The sequence below is a fragment of the Coturnix japonica genome, chromosome 2 (genome assembly GCF_054131305.1).
Source record: "Coturnix japonica strain WE chromosome 2, WE-NBRP24, whole genome shotgun sequence".
Classification (NCBI taxonomy): Eukaryota; Metazoa; Chordata; class Aves; order Galliformes; family Phasianidae; genus Coturnix; species Coturnix japonica.
Window position 1 is genome coordinate 64,673,198 of NC_140664.1, and position 19,933 is coordinate 64,693,130.

General features: G+C 41.0%; 1 protein-coding gene across 2 annotated transcripts in view; it reads left to right on the forward strand.

Moving 5' to 3' along the window:
- Positions 1-19,933, forward strand: part of ADCY1 (adenylate cyclase 1) — a 135,992-nt gene that overhangs the window by 33,388 nt on the left and 82,671 nt on the right. For both annotated transcript variants that reach the window (XR_014942684.1, XM_032442541.2), the window contains exon 2: positions 4,302-4,451. Coding sequence is in view for 1 of the 2 variants with exons in the window: in XM_032442541.2 (XP_032298432.1) it covers positions 4,302-4,451 (150 nt within the window). In the remaining variant the exon portion in view is untranslated. The remainder of the gene's footprint in view (positions 1-4,301; positions 4,452-19,933) is intronic.

Sequence of the window (19,933 nt, forward strand, 5' to 3'; positions counted from 1 at the left end):
GGAAAAAGTACTAAATAAGCAAAAGTGTTGTGGAGGGGAAGAACTCATCGCAGGAGACAGTCTGACCTACTTTCTTTACTCACATTTTGAAATCTATTAATCTTTTACTTGCTTTTTTCATAATTCCCTGCAGGCCAGAGCTGACAGCTAACCCTCTGTTTTATCTTAAACTACTCAAAGCATATGGGAACTTACCCTGCTGAGTCTGAAAGTGGTTGCATGATTACAGCAATCCACTGTTTACTCCAGTCCAGATGATCATCACTGCTTGAGAGAAATCATAATAATCTCAGAACAGTTGGCATACTGCTAAAATACATGATCTGCTCGCATCTGAAGGCTAGAAACCAAGTTGACTGTAATTATTTTTTCAACATGTAATTATTTATAAGTCACTCATACATAAAGGTAGTATTCTGAATACTGTGCTATTAATAGCTGCTTTGTATATGGGTAATATAAGGTAGTCACGTTGTCTGTAACTCCTGACTGTTCATTCTTTGCTCTCTGTCTACTCCATTTGAATATGGCCTTTACAAATTCCACTGCAATTTTAAGACTTAGCTTTCCCGTACACTGTTGTCACTACATTTCAGCATAAAATGCAAAGATAAGGCAAGTGCAGCAGTATTCATGTCTCCAAAAGTAGGGTTCAATTGGAATTTCTACAGAAATTTCCATTTACTGGTGTTTAACTTCTGCTGAAAATTGATACACCTCAAACAGATTTGAGTGTTGAAGCAAAATAAAGCACAATAGGAACTGCCAACCATTTATGATCATCTATATCATGAAAGAATCTTTTTGTATTTTGCTTTTCATCTTCAAATTTTTACATGCATGTTCAACAAGGAGAAATAAAGTAGATATAGACCCCTTTTCTTGTTGCAGGATATCATTTGACTTTGTGCTGGTAGGAATGTTTGAAGGGAATCTGTTGATGTCCTCTTAGTCAATAATTGCAAAGAATGAAGAAAGAAGTGATGCAGATGGGAACATAGTGACCAAGGAACAGGATAAGGCTGAGGTACTTAATGCCTTCTTTGCCTCAGTCTTTAATCATAACACTAGTTACTCCCTGGGCACACAGACCCTTGTGCTGGAAGACAACAATGGGGGACAAAACAGGCTTCATAATCCATGAGGATGATTTTGAACCTGCTTCAAAAGCTGGACACTCACGAATCCATGGTGCCAGATGGATTGCACCCTGGAGTGCTGAGGGAGTTGGCAGATGTGGTTGTCAAACCACTATCCATCATCCTTCAGCAGTCCTGGCTAACTGGAGATGTCTTGGTTGACTGGAGATTGGCAAATGTGATACCCATCTTCAAAAAGGGCCGGAAAGATGATCCTGGTAGCTACAGAACTATCAGACTCACATCAGTGCTAGGGAAGGTTGTGGAACAAATAATCTTGAGAGCCAACACAGACCAGTTAAAGGTCAACCAGGAGATCAGGACCAGTCAGCATGGGTTCATGAATGGTAGATCCTGTTTGACAAATTTGGTATAATTCTATGACAAGGTGAGCTGCTTAGTGGATTAAGGTAAGGCTGTCAATGTGGTCCATGTGAACTTCAGTAAAACCTTTGACGCTGTCCCCCACAACATTGTCATTGAGAAGCTGTCTGGCCACAGTTTGGAGGCCGCACACTCTGCTGGGTGAAACACTGGCTGGATGGCCAGGCCCAAAGAGTTGTGGTCAATGGAATTAAATCCAGTTGGTGACTGGTAATGGGTGGTGTCCCCCAGGGCTAAGTACTGGGGCCACTTCTATTTAACATCTTTATTAATGATCTGGATGAGGGGATTGAGTGCACCCTCAGTAAGCTTGCAGATAACACCAAGCTGAGAGAGAGTGTTGATCTTCCAGAGGTGAGAAAGGCACTACAGAGGGATCTGGATAGAATGGATCGATGGGTCAAGGTAAACTGTGTGAGTTTCAGTAGGGTCAAGTTTTGGGTCTTGCATTTTGGTCACAACAACCCCAGTCAACCCAACAGGCTTGGGGAGGTGTGTCTGGAAAGCTGTATGACAGAAAGGGACCTCAGTGTGCTGATGGACAATTGGCTGAATATGAGCCAGCAGTGTGCCCAGGTGGCCAAGAAGGCCAACGGCATCCTGGCTTGTATCTGGAATGTTGTGATGAGAAAGACTAGGAAAGTAATCCTGCCCCTGTACTCAGCACTGGTGAAGCTCCACCTTGAGTACTGTGTTCAGTTTTGTGCACCTCAATACAGAAAGGATATTGAGGTACTGTAGCAGGACCAAAGAAGGTTAACAAGGCTTGTGAAGGGCTTGGAGAACATGCCCTATGAGGAGCAACTGAAGGAACTGGGTATGTTTAGTCTGAGTTGGCTGAGGGGAGATGTTACTGCTCTCTTCATATACCTGAAAGGTGATTACAGCAGTGAGAGTGGGGCTGGGGAAGTGGCCTCAAGTTGCACCAGGGGAGATTTAGGTTAGATATCAGAACAAGCTTCTTTACAGAATGGGTTGTTAAGCACTGGAACAGGCTCCCCAGTGAGGTAATTGAGTCACCATCCCTGAATGTGTTTAAAAAACATCCAGATGTGGTGCTCAGGAACATGATTTAGTAGAGGACTGTTAGGGTAGTATGATTAGTTTGATGTTGGTCTTGATGATCTTGAGTGTCTTTTCCAACCTACGTAATTCTATGATTCTGTGATTTAAGATAGAAGAACTATGAACAAGTATCTGGAAAACCTGTTCATAGGGAATCTTCAATTCACCTCATTATACAGAGATGATACTAGATTTATACTGCCATTAGGTAAACATGACAAATATCTTTATTATTTTTGTGGGATGAAATACTTTCCAAAGGGTCTTCAAATCAGCAGAAAGTTTCTGCATGACATTTTGAATCTTTACTCTCTCTGTTAACTGAGTTCTAGTCTGATGCTTATCTTTAAAATGATGTCATGAATGTTAGTAAGCATTTTCTACAGTAGTGTGAATGATTTTATTTTTGTTAAAAAATTGATTTTGCTGTTCACATAGAGAGACACTTCAAATTTTAAAATATTTATATATCTTAATGAACAATTTTAGTTGCATGGGATTTTCACATGTTACTTACTGTAATGTTTCTATTTGTTCTTGTTATGCTCCACCTTGGCCAATTTAAGTGCCAACTGGGTTCTGAAATTTTGGAAATTCATGAGTCCCATGAATCCTCATCAATATTCTGTGCTAGAGACTATAGTAAATATGGAGAATAAGACTGAAAAGATAGTTGGTAAATAGAACTTACAGCCCCCTTTCTAAAGAAACACTGCTTTGCAAAATTCACCATCTAGAGATACTTATGAGTTTTTGTTAACATCATTATTCTATTAAAATATCAAGGTTTCAGAAATCAGAGATGAAGTGAGAAATTTGCATGGGACTGTCTTGAATAAGGAGGTGATGTGCAAGATAGTGTTATTTATGTTAGTTTAATTAACTTTTCTCCTGTATTGTAAACACATTAAAAAAAATAAAAAAATCAGCAAGACTATTAAGTCATTTAGGTGTTGTTCTTCAAAGCACTGCTTATACAAATAATTCCAAAATAATTAATTGGTATTATGCAATTATTATGAAGTTATACAAGCATACCCGTGAGTGTGGGATTATATAAATGATGCAATCATTTTGTGCATCATTTGAAAGCACTTAACATCTTCTAGAAGGTACACCACACAGTAGCATCAACGGTGTTTTGGGGAAACTTCTTAAAAAATATAGTGCATTCTCTAACAGTGTGGACAGAAAATATTTTTCATATACAAAGTGCACAATATGAAAAACTGGAATACATAGGAATAGATTTTGAAATAGTTACAGGTTTTGATAATACCTCACTTCTCAAATAAAAAAAAAAAGGGGGGGGGGGGGGGGGGGGGGGGGGACACAGTAGTTTCCCTAAGTTGTAAGGGTATAGGAAAATAATTTCTGTATAGTGAGCATCATGCAGTTAAGCAAATGCTGAAGTGCTTTCTTACCAGATGGACTGATGAAAGAACTGATGCTGAACAAAAATAATAACCTACCAATTGTCATAAGAGAAACTCAGCAGCTAAGGAATTCTGTATTGTGCAGTGTTGCCTGTCTGGACTTGTTATTATAGTTCCTCTGCAGTTGGGTTATGTGAAGGGATTTCAGTGACATGACTAGCAAGGGAGAATTTTAAAGAGGGTTGTTTCTTTCTTTTCAAATTTATTTTGCTGAGTAGAAAAGTAAAATAAATCTGTATTTTAAAATATTTATTTTTATTTTCTTTTTTCCTTACAGCTTGTGGCCAATGCAATCCTTTTTGTCAGTGTAAATTTGTATGGGGTCTTTGTGAGGATTTTGACAGAAAGGGCTCAGAGGAAGGCATTCCTTCAGGCCAGGAACTGCATAGAGGACAGGCTGAGGCTGGAGGATGAAAATGAAAAACAGGTCAGTTTTTTCTTCTTCTCTGTTTCTTAAGAATTTGTTGTAGTTCCATGAACCACAGGTCAAGACATTACTCCTGAGTGAATAGTAGGGTGTGTGTACACTTCCACTCTGAAAAAAGCATGCCGCCTCCTATGCCTGCTTTATCTCTTCATCCCTAGTATGCACACATGCTTTGCTCTTCATCACACTCTTTTTTCACTTCAAGGATATTATTGTGTGTTATATAGGCTGTAAAAATTCCTCTCCTGCCTGTGTGCAATACCCAGTTTACATTAATAACACATAAGAATGGAAGTTGTCTTTGTCATGTGGAAAAGTGTCCCAATCAAATTTGGAAATAATGAGAAAAACGGCAGATCTTGCTACTCATATGATACTCCCAGGTTCAAACCTTGAATCCATCAAAATCCATTCATTCTGAAAACTCTGGACAGATCTTGTTTTCCATCTACACAGCAACAGAGGTCCACTCTAGACTAAATACACTGGTTCTCTAACAGTAATAGCTCCAATTTATTTCCATGGAAACTACAACAGATACAAAGTACACAATTAACATTTATTTGATAGAGAACATACCCAGCTACAAAACACTATTTTTCAATGGAGTCACCACTTTGAGCTATGTGCTTTCACCAGTGATGAACTAGAGTCTGCATGCTGTGCTTGCAAAAAATATGCACTATCACATGTGACCAGTATCGTCATCACTACCACTGAAACACAATGTCCACTATCTCACTGTTTGGTCTCCACAAACATTTAGCAAGCAGCAGTAAATGTCAATAAGTGCAAGGTTTTCCACATGGAGGACTTGCATGCCTTTGATTCATGTGCACATCCGTTACAAATACCATTTTGTCACACTGCCCCTCTGCTGTCATCTGTCACTTGGCAATAAAATTTAACAGAATATTATAAGAAAGGTTTGGCCCTTAATTCCATACCACCATAATGGTATCTGCTGATTATGAAAGCTTTTTAAGGAACTTGCTTGCTTTCTAGCCAATGGATTGTTAGTGGATATGTACTGAATACGTGTGTTAGAATATAAAAAGGCTTGCTTAGAAGAATAAACAGGGATGCAAAAGATGATAGAAATACACAAGATGATACGAATACACAAGATGATGGGGATACACAAGATGATGTAGATACACATCATGATCATGATCACCACAGCAACAAAGAAATCTTCCAGGCACAAGAACCCTGTGTTGTCTTGCTAACTCACAACATTAAGTGGTATTCAAACCTTGCTCTAGAAGACCTCAAGGTTCTTAAAAGGAGTGCTTCACACGCTATCCTGCAGTTCCAATTTACTGTGCAGAAATAATGTTGGTGCATAAGTACTGTTCTGATAGAGATCTAATGAAAATATTTTTATTACCTGAACATCAGCGGGTATATTCTTTAAACAGTTTTATCTGTTTGGTGTCTGTTGAAAATTACTAGTAGAGTCAAAGTCTATAGGTTTGTTTCTGGGCTTTTGTAATCTAAAACAGCAGATTCTGAAGGATATAAATGCACCAGAATTGAAATGTAATGGTAAACAGTTGCCTAAATCCCATTTGTCTGTTTGAAAACCCTTCTGGAATCCAACATGAAAACCATACATCAGATGTTTGGTTGTTGGTTTTATTTTTGTTGTTGGTTTTTTTTTCTTCTGTATATATAACATTAGCAATGTGTCTAATCTTGTATTTTATCCGTGTATATAGAAACAAGAAAGCAACAAATTACACATTACTACTACTATTGTTTATTTTATACCAAAGGAATACTGTAAATGTTATTCCAGTGCAGTGCAAAGTCAGTGAAGAAAATACATTTTTCTCCTATATATGTGAAACTAACTTTCTAGGATACCATAGAACTTGGTGCGGTGATAAAGTACACAAACTAGCTGTTGGAAGTACCACTGAAATACTTTTCATGGCTGCTTTTACAACACATTAGAATACTTAGTGTGCCCTGGTGGCACAAGTGGTAGGAATGCCACCTTGCAACACTGGGGCCCAGAGTTCGAATCCACCCTGTGGCGCAAGTCATAGAAGTGCCGCTCTGCTACACAGAGGCTCGAATCCTGGGGGTTGGACTCGATGATCTCTAAGGTCCCTTCCAACCCACATGAGACTATGATACTATGATACTTCTAAAACCCATGCAAGATTTAACTGATTACAGACTGCAAAACTAACATGCATTTCCTAAGGTTTAACGTAGCCCAAGTTTCCAGTTTCTTACCAATATTCAAAGGTTCTTCAGAAGATTAAAAGACTTTACTGACCTTTTTCAGTAGTTGTATTCTTTCCCAAATTTTTGTTTTCTGAACTACAAATGTCATATTAAAATGAACAGATTTTTTAAAAATCAGACTTCCTTTTCTCTTTCAAATGCTCTGACCTAAATATCACTGCCTATTTACATTGAGAATTGTAATCAAAACTACTAAAACCTTTCCCTGTTATGTCTGTGTAAGTTTCTAACAAGAACAGAAAGAACAAACTCTTCACTTTTGAACATAAACAGCTTTCTGGATTTAAAGTGTTACTTGTATAAGACTGTTGCCAGAGCTGGAAGTGAGATTTCTTCCTCTGTGTCCTACTTAGTGATTCCTCTCATTTGGGAATCATTAGTAGTAATAGCCCCTTTGAGATAGTTTTGTTAAATTTATTTTTAGAAACAGGAGCAAAGATCTCATGTTGTAGCATTTTCAGGTTCATCTGCATTTTCAAGAGTATGTAGGAATGCTTTGAAAGAGGCTTGAGAAGAAGGGAAGTGACTGACTCTTTTTGATGGTGGGGGAGGTTTGCTTTGTTTTTTAATTCAGTTTAATATTCACCATATTGTCTGTTCTCAGTGGTTATGACTAATAAGTGGCCTCTGCTGTGGAATCATCCATTTACTATGTTGGAAAATGTTAGCCTGCAGTTCCAAAGTAATACCTGAAACCAAGACTGTGGACCAAACAAGCTTTAGAATGTGAATAATTATAATCATTCTGTTGGGATAACTATCTTCCCCATGTTGCTATAAATTCCATCAGCAAGACCCTTCTCTGCAGAGCAGGCAGGCAGGACCAAATATTGTGAGGTGAATCCTTTTCCCCATAACAAGAACTATTTAGTTCCATGAAAACTACAGCAGATAAAAAGAACACAACAACAGTATTTGATAGAGGAAATTCTCAATTACAAAACACTATTTTACAACATAGACCTTACCATTAGCTAAGCCTTTTTGGCAGTGATGAGCAAGAGACTGCATGCAGTGCTCATAAAAATCTGCACAAGTAAAGGTGACCCACTGTTTCACAGTTGCTGTGATGATGTAATTACGAAGAAAATATTGCCCATGCAGTTCATCTTTTATCACCCCAAGAAGATGGAAGTCAGAAGACATAAAACCTCGAATATACAGGGAGTGTTGTAGGATAATCCAGCCAAGATTAGCAGTGTACTCTGTGGTCTTTAAACTTATGTGGGGCTCAGCATTATCATATTGCAAAAGAAAGGTTCTCTTCTTCTTTCACCCAACTCTGGAATCTTGAACCCTTATCTTCAAGTTAGCATCATGATATAGTGATCTGAGTTCTGAGAAGCACAGAACAACTCCTTTCCTATCCTAGAAACAGTGCACATCATTTTACCCTCTGAGGACTGCACTTTGAACTTTTTCTTTGATGGAGAACAAACATCTCGCTGCTTCTTTTTGGACTGCTGTTTTGACTCTAGCTCATAGTGGTGACACCATTTCTTGTCATTAGTAATGATACAATCCAGGAAACTGTCACCATCAGCCTCTTTTTGGTTCAGCCTGTGAACCAAACCCAGGCTTTTGGGTAGCCTGTTCCAGCACCTTACCACCTTACCTTACCACTCTTGTAGTAAAGAACTTACCCCTGACATCCAACCTAAATCTTCCCTCCTTCAGTTTAAAGCCATTTCCTCTTGTCCTGCTGTTATCTATCCTTGTAAAGAATTTACTTCCCTCCTGTTTATAGGCTCCAGTGTATGGCCACTGGAAGCAAGGTTGGCCAACATAGGAGGACTTCAAAGAGCTGTTTATAATTGTAGGGAGAAAATTTTTGCTCAGATAGAGTTAAAGCTGGTCAGAACTATGTGGGAAAGTAAAAAGGTCTTTTCAATATCTTAACTGCAAAAACAGGGCCAGAGATTGTTTCATTACTTGATGAGGATGGTCCCCTCACAAATAGGGATACACATAAAACAGGAATGTTTGCTGCCTTTGTCTTCAATACCTGGAGTGCTGAGTTGTAGGACTGACTGTGGTAACAATAAACTCCCAGCCAACACTGAACTAGTGCTAGATTTGCTAATCCAGCCATATGCATATATGTCTATGAATCCCAATGGGATTCATCCTTGGATAAATTGCTTGCATCTGTGTTCCCCAAGTGACCAGAAGGGGTGTACCCAGGGTGGAGCCACCTTGGGCACCTATAAGGGCTAGCCACTGAAAGAAGAGTGTCTATTGGATCTAGGTTGCTTTCTGTGAATGAGGCCTGTATGGCCAGAGATTCCCCTTTACTAGTTAGGTGAGTTTTTGTCTTCTTTCTCTATGCATATTAGCCTTCCTGCATATGCTTCATCTGGCATTACTAGGAAACCATCAGAAGCAATTTTGAAGAACACCCTGCTAGAGGCTCCCTATGACTAGAACCTCTAGAAATGTGATCAGTGGTAACTCAAAAAAGGAAATATTTTTCTGGGAATTCCAGCAGTTACACCTCCTGAGGGATAACAGCCAGCCAAAATTACAGTACTGAATTAACAGCCCTAGTAAAAAGGTTTTCTCAAAAACTGAGAGTCTCTCTGCATGGCTTAAGACTATGGAATATAGAGGCAAAAGGCTTTAAGGTTAACAGGCCCAAGACATCAAAACTAGTTTCCATCACATCACACCTGGCCAAGAAGCACAGATTACATTCACCCGTTGGGCATGATGATGGGAACCACTCTTTATTACAGTGGCTAGATGCTGTGTGTCACCTTATAAGGTGACAATGAAATGAAGGCAAAATGAAAACGATGTGCCTGCTCATAGTGGAATGTGGGGTAACATGTGGACTTACAAAAATATATATAAGGGAATTAGGAATTAAAGGGGCTGTTTATGAGAGGGACTTTGAAAGTCATGACCTAGTAAAGTTCCCAGTTGGGGTGAGAGATCCAATCCTGCAGCAAGCCCCCTCTCATCAATATGGCACCTAGTACCTATTTTGAATCCTCTGGTAGCTGGAGGTGTAACTGTCCAACAAGCAGCACAGACAGTAGCTTACCCAAGGGAAACAGAATGCCTAAGATACAGGTGAAATCTTCAGCCTATAGAAACTAGAGAGATTTGACCTCATAAACCAGCTTGAAGGGCTCTACGATCAGGGCTAATGAGAGTGTCTCACCAGCGATTATGGAATGATCTCATAAAAGCAGGGGTGTGAATCCGAAAGACAGATGGATTGCTATAGATGATTTAGTTATCTATCATGATTTTCAAGCAGGTGTATTGTTATAGGAGATTTTGAAGGAAGAATGATTCCAGTAACCCAGAGTCAGTTGATGTTGGGTGTTAGGCATCTCTCCCCCTGGAAGTATAAGGTTTCTGTAGTCCCAGTTCAGGAATATATATTGGGTGTAGGCTGTGGTGAATCGCTAATACGAAGTAACATTGACTCCCATAGGGATGACACATTATGAAAACTATGCAGGAATTAGAGAAAGTAGGAATTACATGGCCTGTCTATAAATCAGATGAAATATAGTGCATGTCTGTAAGATTACAAGGAACTAAATAAAGTGACCCTACTAATTCATGCTGCAGTAGCCAGTATAGTCATCTTCCTGGATATATTGAGCAGGAAACTGGAGACTTCTCCCATGTCCTGGATCTGCCCAGTGCATTCTTTGGCATCCCAATTGCTGAGGAATTATGAGACCAATTTGCTTTTAATTGGGAGAATAGGCAGTGGAACCTTCAGGTCCAACCACAAGGGTTCATGTGTTCTCCAAAGTTCTGCTACAATGTGGCAGTGTATGATTTGGAACAAAAAGAGATAACATTAATGATGTAAAGCTAATGTTAACTCATCAGTATGATGATGTGATCTCTTTCTCTTGGGAAGAGCTGGAGAAAGTGGTAGGCAATTGTTGGCTTATTTGCAGGAGGAAGGATGTGTTATCAGTCCACAGAAAATCCAAGGGTCTGGACTATTAGTGAAATTTTTGGGAGTTATTTGGTCAGGTAAGACTAAGATCTTACCCAACACTATTATTAATAAAATCCCAGTATTTCCGGTACCAACCATGGTGGAAAAATTGCAGGAATTTCTGGGCAAACTGGGATATTGGAGAGCCTCCATACCGCCACCTTGCACAGGTCTTAAGATCTCTATATCAATTAAGAAAGGCTAGTTGTGAGATTGGGGATGAGAAAAACAGAAAGCTTTTCAGCAGGTAAAGTTAATAGTTATCCTAAGAACCTATGCTTGTTTATTTGATCCCACTGTCCTTGCTAAACTCAGGAAGGGTTTGTTTGTGGATCTGGCAGTACCAGATTTCTGTTTGGATCCTAGTTGTTTTTTGGTCCCGGGCATGGCATGGAGCAGAAAATAGATGGTATGATTGAAAAGCAGTTATTTGTTACCTATTCTGCATTGCAGGTGGTAGAACCAATAATATAAACAGCAGAAGTTAATAGTAAAAGCAACAATGCCTGAAGGTGCAGAAGGTTCCCCTTCTCACTTCAGCTACAGGAGATGTCATGCTTTTCTCCTGATGGAGGATTTCAACCACCTGGATATCTGCTGAGATAATGGAATAGTGGGTGGCAGGTAATCCAGGAGATTCCTGGAGTCTGTTGAGGGTGCCTTCCTGATCCAGATACTAGACAGACTGACCTGAGGTGAAGCCTTACTGGAGCTGGTGCTAACTAATGCAGAGGAGAGCATTAGAGAAGTGAAGACTGGAGGCAGCCTGGGCTGTAGTGGTCATGCCTTGGTTGAGTTTGTGATCTTGAAGAATGTAGGTCTGGCAAAAAGTAGAGTCAGGACCCTAAACTTCAGGAGAACAAAATTCCAGCTGCTCAAGTAGCTGCTGGTTGAGATCTGGGAAACTGTCCTTAAGGACATAGAAACAGAACAGAGCAGGCAGCTCTTTAAGGACACCTCTCTGTGAGTGTGAGAGCTCTCCATCCCCCAGCAGAAGAAGCTGAGAGGAGGCAGGAGAGCAGGACCTGCAGCTTAAACTGGGGGGAAAGAGGCAGAAGAAGTGGAAACAAGGTTGTGTAGCCTGAGAAGAATATAGGGACATTGTCCACAAGTGTAGAGATTAGATCAGGAAAGACAAGACACAGATGAAGCTGAATTTGCCAAGGGATGTGAAAAATACAAGGGCTTATACATAGGCAGGAGGAGAAAGCCAAGGCTGAAGGAGAGGTTGCACCAGCAATCCATAAATTAAGTGGCCTTGGGCAGTGCAGGTAGGACTAAGGTGACTGTGGCCTACTTGCACTGTGCAGGAGGTTACTCGAAGAGGGAGGTTCAGTAACTCCACAAGTCATCAGTACACATATTCCAGAAATTATATTACAAACTCTGATTTTCATTGCAGAGGGAACACTTTTTTCTTTTTTTTTTTTTTTTTTTTGCTTTGGCAGGTCAGAACACACCCCCAGTGCCTAATATAATTATACAACCATCAGTATCAAGATAAAGGCTGTAGTACAAATGGCCTGAGTATGCCCTTATTTTGGCAGAAATATTGACCCAGAACTGGAATACTGTATGTATTTCACCCTGGAGGATAGACTTGGCTGTTCTAGTAACAGTTAAACTTCTTTACTTCTTTTTTTTTTTTTAATACCCCTGGAGATCCATGGCACACGCAAGACCACCAACAGCAGCAACATCACTGACCTCCAAGGAATATATACTCCACGGTCATTGAAGAGCTATTGTAACACTGCTCTTCAGTGGCACCTAGAAATGGACTTATTTGAAGATTTAAAAAATAAACAGTGAACAAACTTGGACTTTCTGGGAACACCTACTGAATAAATCCTTCAACATCTACAAACCCTGTGTGTGTGATCCTGCAACAACTATGAAACCTGCACACACAAGTGAATCAATTGATGGACTTCTGTATATTCTGTATGATAATTGTATATATTGTAATGGTAATATTTGGGCTCATCTCCTAAAGTGCCCTATCACTATTCATGCTGTGAAGAGGTGGAGTGTAGGGGAACATTTAGGTCAGTGCTTGAATTAGTGGTTGAGCACTAGGATGGAGACACTCTGGGCTCATAGAAAGGCCAGCTCCTGAAAGGAGAGCATCTTCTGGACCTAGGCTGCTTCGGGCTGCATAGCTGGAGAGCCCCTTCATTCTCTGTATGATTATTGACCTTGCAAGTACTTTGCCTGGTCTTACTAAGAACCTGTCAGATGTGATTTCACTTCAATGTAAGCAGAATAGGAATGACTGTGAAACAAGGGGTATCTCTCTGGTAAGAGAGGTCTTATGAGACTAGTAAAGATACATGATCAAATTCTCTTTGAGTTGAATATCTGATTGTAACTCTATACACTCAATTTGAAAATTCACAGGTAATCTAATTAACTGAAAATAAAATTCAAATATACCAATAAATAACTTTTTCAGCAATCTTGAAACCTACTCTCAAATTCCTTTATCTGAATGGAAAGAAAAGCTTCATGTTTTTTGTTCTTCAAGGGACTGTGTTCAGCTAGTGTATCAAATGCATACAATTATTTGACATAACTTGAGTTAGCACCACACTCTCTTCTTGTCCTGGTTTCAACCTGGACAGTTTTAAGGGGATACCAGTGTTTCAGTTGTTGTTGAGCCATGGCTGTGTGCTGGGGGCTGGGTTGAGGCACTGTCATGATGGTGCAGGACAGGGAGTGGGCCACAGTACAAGCTGTGCCAGGCTGCATTGGTCCCATGGATCATGGATTGGGTATACCTGCCTTAAACTATTTGGTTAACTTGAGATGCTCCGGTATTTAATTCTACCATATTCTATAGTGTGACAGAAATAGGGAAGAGGCTTATTTAATGATCCTTGCCCACAGGTCTGCATGTACTGCCATAAGCATGAAGGGACAGTTATCATAGGGGTTGGAAGAGATCTCTGGGAGCTGTCTAATCCAACTATCCCGATCTATCCTGACAAAGCAGGTTCCCTATAGTTAGTTACGCTGAGGCATCCAGGTAGGTCTTGAATTATCTCTAGAAAAGGAGATTCCACAACCTCTCTGGGCAGCCTGTTCCAGTACTTTGTCACCCTCTCAGTAAAGAAGTTTTTCTTATGCTTGTATGAGACTTCTGCTGTTGCAATTTTTGCCTGTTGCCCCTTGTTGCTGTGTGCCACTATAAAGTGTTTGGCCTCATCCGTTTGACTGTCACACATTAGGTATTTATTGAACAGTGATCAAAACCCCATTTCAGCTCAGTCTTCTTCTGGCTGGAGAGTTCCAGTTCTCTCAGCCTTTCCTCATACAGGTAGCCCTCCACTGGACTCTCTCTAGAAGATCCATGTCTTTTTTTAACTGAGGAGCCTGGAAATGTACACAGTATTTCTGGTGTGGCCTCACCAGAGCAGAGTAGAGGGAAGGATCATCTCCTTCAGCCTGCTAGCCACACTTTTCTTGGTGCACCCTAGGATTCCATTGGCATACTTGGCCACAAGGGCGCTTTGTTTGTTCATGGTCAACCTGCTGTCCACCAAGACCCCTAAGTCCTTCTCAGAGCTCCTTTCCAGTAGATCACCCCCTAACCTGTACAGGTGCATGCAGTTAGTTCTCCCCTGATAGAAGACTCTGTTTGCTTGTTGTGAGTTAGCAACACAATTCAGGGTTCTCATGTCAGGAAGATTTCTTTATTGCTGTGATGATCATGATGTGTTTCTGCATCATCTTGCATATCCCTATCATATATGAATCCATACTTATTCTTCTAAGCAAGCCTTTTATATTCTAACACATGCATTCAATACATTTCCACTAACAATCCATTGGCTAGAAAGCAAGCAAGTTCCATAACAAGCAGAGAGCTTATCTTATGCCTTGGTACAAAACACCTCTGTTTATTCAGACCTTTTGTCTCCTTTTCAGAGCCTCATTATCAGTGAGTCAGCATTTGGCGTGGCCAAGCTGACCTCTCTATCTTCCACATCTCCCCCTTCTTTACTAATGAAAAAAGTGAGATTTAAAGAATCTTGTATCACTTCTGAACATACTGAAATAAGCAAGGAATGCAAACTAAAACACCGAGAAAAGGAAAAACTAACCCTATTTTTAACACATTCTGTATCCACACTCCCAGGCTTAATTACACCAAGTTGAGTTATTTCTATAAGCAGCTAAACTAGAATTAACACAATGAACTAATGATTGATTCTTTCCACTATAGTTAAAATACAAAAATAATCCATTTTAACTGAACCCAACAGTTCCGCAATGGTTGCTAGGTCATCTTTGAGATGGCAGTATTCATCACTGTTGTTGCTGCTGGTGTCAAATGTTGTGGTGATCATAAGTCTGGATCTCCTTTCAGTAATCTGAAGAGGGGATGTGGAGTACAGGAGGTAAAACTCCAGCAACAAATTGTTGACGAATGGTCGGGCTGTTCTTCATGCCCTGAGGTAACACAGTCCAATGTTATCAGCGATGGGATTCCCCACTGTTAACAGAGGGAACCAAAAATGCAAAATGTAGTACATCATCAGAGCACAGTGGGATGTTAAAAAATAGTCTTTTAAGTCTATTACTATAAGCAGCCATGACTGTGGAAGCATAGTGGGGGAAGGCAAGAACAGAACCCATATCTTCAATAACAGCATTTATCTTTCTGAGATCATGTAACATTCTCCATCTCCCTGATCATTTCTTGATCACAAACACAGGGGAATTCTATGGGCTTGTAATTGGCATTATATGTCTGGCCACGAGTTGTTCTTGAACAACAATATTTAACTGCACAATTCTTGTTAGAATAGGTGCCACTGGTCCACCACCAGGATCAAAGAGATTGTTGAGGCCATCAGGAGGGGAGGTAGTGAGCCACCCTCATGGCTGTGGTAATGAGGGAGTTGCTGGCACAGCAGGTGAATCTGAGGAGGAGCCTACAGCTCCTTCATTCTCAGGCAAACTGGGGGCGACTGACAAGCCCACATGACTTTTTTAAGCTTCAAAATTTTATCTCCAGGTTTCATGCAACATGGGCATCAACATATCACCTTTAGTGGATGCATCCCACAGTTTCACCCGATCCCTTCCCAAGTCTCTGGATCATAAACTGTCTGACTGGTGATGGAGGGATCCTTCCTGGTGGCTCATGCAGGCATTTGCTGCAGATCATGGGAGGATACTGACACTCCGCATCGTTTAAGGATAGATTAAAAAGTAACTAGGACACTTTTCTGTTCAGAGGTCATTTTGTTCCCCATAGTGCACACACTTACCTTTGTCCAAAGAAGAGGCAATTAAGGCAGTTAGGAATGATGAATCCTCAGTCTGCTGCATTTGTCTCAACGCTCTCCTATACAGGATTTCTACATTTTTCTCAACATCTGCCATGTTTTTCTCAATGCATTTAGCACGCTCTGTGTTTATTTCAGTGCCTTCCACATTTGTCTAAATGTGTTCCATGTTTTTCTCAACACCTGTCGCATTTATCTCAACATGTTTATCTAGACCAGTCAGTCTTCAAGTCAGGCCTGCCTGTGGCTCTGTTCATGGTCCCTGTTTGTGGTCCTTGTGTGCAGTCCCTGTCTGGGTGCCAGTTGTTGTGAGTTAGCAACACAACACAGGGTTCTCATGCCAGGAAGATTTCTTTATTGCTGTGATAATCTTGTGTACCCCTATTATATATGTATCTGTGCTTATTCTTCTAAGCAAGCCTTTTATATTCTAACACACACATTCAGTACATTTCCACTAACAATCTATTGGCTAGAAAGCAAGCAAGTTAACAAGCAGAGAGCTTATCTTATGCCTTGGTACAAAAAAACCCTGTTTATTCAGACCTTCTGTCTCTTTTCCAGAGCTTCACTGTCAGTGAGTCAGCATTCAGCAAGGCCAAGCTGACCTCTCCATCTCTGACATTTGCTCTTGTTGAACTTGATCGATTTGTTCTCTGCCCAATTCTCCAGTCTGTCCAGGTCTCCCTGAATGGCAGCAAGGCCTTCAGGTGTGTCAGCCACTCCTTCCAGCTTTGTATCATCAGCAAACTTGCTGAGGGTGTGCTCTATCTCTTTGTCTATCATAGGTTGGAGGAAACCTTAGAGATAATCTGGTTCCAACCCCTCTGCCATGGGCAGGGTTGCCAACCACTAGATGAGACTTCCCAGGATCCAGTTAAACCTGGCCTTGAATGCCTCCGGGGGTGGGGCATCCAAAACCTCTCTGGGCAACCTGCTCCTCCTGCACCTCACCACTCTCTGAGTAAAAATTTCTACCTAGCATATAACATAAATATCTCCACTTCTACTTTAAAACCATTCCCCCTTTCCCTATCACTGTCAGGCTGTATAAAATTGTTGTTCTCCTTCCTAAGATAATTCTAAATTCCAGAAGGCTGCAATAAAGTCTCCTCAGAGCCTTCTCTTCTCTAAGCTAAACAAGCCCAACTCCTTCAACCTTTCTTCACAGGGGAGACGCTCTCTTCAGTCATGTTTGTGTCCTTCTTCTGGACTTGCTCCTACAATTCAGCATCTTTCCTGTGCTGGGGGCTCCAGGTTGGACAAAGTACTCTAGATGACTCCTCGCAAAGGCAGAGTAGGAGAGGACAGTCATCTCCCTTTCCCTGTCAGCCACTCCTCTTTTGATATAGCCCAGGATGCTGCTGGCTTATGGCAAGCCTCTTGTCCATCAGGACCTCTAAGTCCTTCTTTGCAAGGCTGCTCTCAATGATTTCTTCTCTCAGCCTGTAGACATATCTAAGACTGGCTGTCACCCAAGTTCAACAACTTGCATTTGACCTTGTTGAACCTCATTATGTTCTCATGTGCCCAGCTTTTGAGCCTGTTGAGGTCCTCTGGATGGCATCCCTTCCTTCTCCTGCATCAACTGCAAACTTTCTGAGCATACACTTAACCCTATTGTCTGTGCCATTGATGAAAATGTTGAAGAGCAACTGTCCCAAGCTGGACCCCTGGGAGACATCACTCAGACCGGCCTCCACCTAGAAATAGAGTCATTGACAACAACCCTCTGGCTATGACCATCCAACCAATTCTTTATCCATTAAATTGTCAAGCCTTCAAATCCTATTTCTCTAATTTAGAGGTAAGAATGTTGTGTGGACTGTGTCAAAGGCCTTGCACAAGTCCAGGTAGATGACTGCTTGCCCTCTCTTTGCCCACTGATGCCATAATAGAAGGCCACCAGACTGATAAGCTATGATCTGCCCTTGGTGAAGCCATGTTAGCTGTCTCATGTCACCTCCTCATGTCATATGTACCATAATACCTTTTCCTGGAGAATCTGCTCCATGATCTTCCAAGGCACAGATGTGAGGCTTACCAGTCTGTAGTTCCCTGAATCTTCTTTTCTTTCTTTCTTAAAAATGGAAGTGATGTTTCCCTCTTTCCAGGCACAAGGGACTTCACTGTGAATTTTTAAAATGCAGTGGAGACATCTTGGTAACAACATCAACCATTTTTTTCATAACCCTGGGATGTATGTCATTGGACCCCATAGGTGCGTATGCATTCCTTCACAGAAGCTGGACATAGACTTGCTCAACTTGTACACTGAGAGTGATTTTGCTCCCCTGCTTCAAAGTTTAGGGACACAAAAGGCATGGGAATCCTGACTGGCAAAGAAGGCCAGAGCAAATATCTTTTTAAGTACCTCAGTCTTCTCCACGTCTGGGGAGGCCAGCTCTCCCTTTCCATTTATCAGAGGGGGTACACTCTGCTTTGTTTCTTTTTGCCCTGTGTATCTGATGAAACACTTATTTCTTTTCACATCCCTCACCAAGTTCAGTCCCATCTGCACATTGGTTTTCCTGATCCCATTCCTGCACATGTGAACAGCATTCCTATATTCTTCTCAGGCCACTCATCCCTGCTTATACTTTTATTTTTTCACTCCAGTTTGACCAGCAGATCCTTGCTCAGCCATGCTGATTTCCTGCCTCATCTGCCTGACTTATTATTCTGGGGAATGGAGAGCTCACGTGCTCTCATAAAGACATCCTTAAAGTTTTGCCTGCTCTGTTCTGTTCCGTCGTCCATAAGGAGGCTTTCTCAGGGGATTTCATGGAATGTACTTTAAAGACTCTGATGTATGCTGTCCTGAAGGTCATGGTTCTGATTCCACTTTTTGCCAGGTTTACGTTCCTTAAGATCATGAACTCAACTAGGACATTCTCACTGCTCCTAGGTTGCCTCTTAAACTCTTTAACTGTCTCCTCTGTGCTAGGGAGCACCAGGTCTACCTATAGTTCATCTCTAGTGGGTCTGTTCAATACCTCAACCAGAAAGCTATCATCAATGGACTCCAAGATTCTTCTGGAATCCTTGCAGCTTTCTGTGTTGTTTTCTCAGCAGATATCTGGGTGGCTGAAATCTTCCATAAGGATGAGAGCCTGTATAGCAAGCCAAAAGTGGAAGTAAGAAGGCCTTGTCAACAGACTCTCCTTAATCAGGCAGCCTGTAGTAGATCCCAATCACCAGATGTCCAGCTCCTAATTTTAACCCACAAGCTCTCAATCTGTTCATAACTATTTCTGAAAGGCAGCTCTTCATAGTGTATCTGTTTCTTAACATAGAAGGCAACCTCCTCATCCCTCCTACCTTGCCTACTTGTAACACTCAATCATAGTATTCCACTTACATGAGTTATTCCATCATGTTTCTGTGATAGTAATAAGATCGTAGTTTTCCAGTTTCACCATTGTTTCCAGTTCCTCCTATGTATATCACATGCTACTTGCATTGGTAAAGAGGCATTTCAGCTGGGCTTTTTCAGCAGTCTTCTTGAAGGAGACCTACCAGAAACCTCTGGGACAAATATGAGGATTTTTCCCCCATTGCTTCCTAAACTGACAGTGTTCCCCAACTGTTCTCTGTCATTCATTCTGTACATCCTTTTCCCCTATCAAATCTACTTTTAAAATCCTGGTCATGAGCCCAGCCATCTTGCCGCCTAGTATTTTCTTGCCCCTCCTGGTCAGTTGTGTCCCATCCCATGTCAGCCTTCCCAGTTTATTGAAGGTTTGTCCTAGATCATAGAAACCAAAGCCCTAAATGTGACACTATCCGCACAACCTTCACTCAGCTGGTTTGTTCTCCACATTCTGCTTGATTCCCAGGAGGACTGAGGAGAACACTACCTCCTATCTGTATCTCCTCAGCATATTCCCAAGTGACATAAAGCTTTTTTTTTTTTTTTTTTTTTTGATGTTTTTTAATTTCCTAGTTGCAGCCTT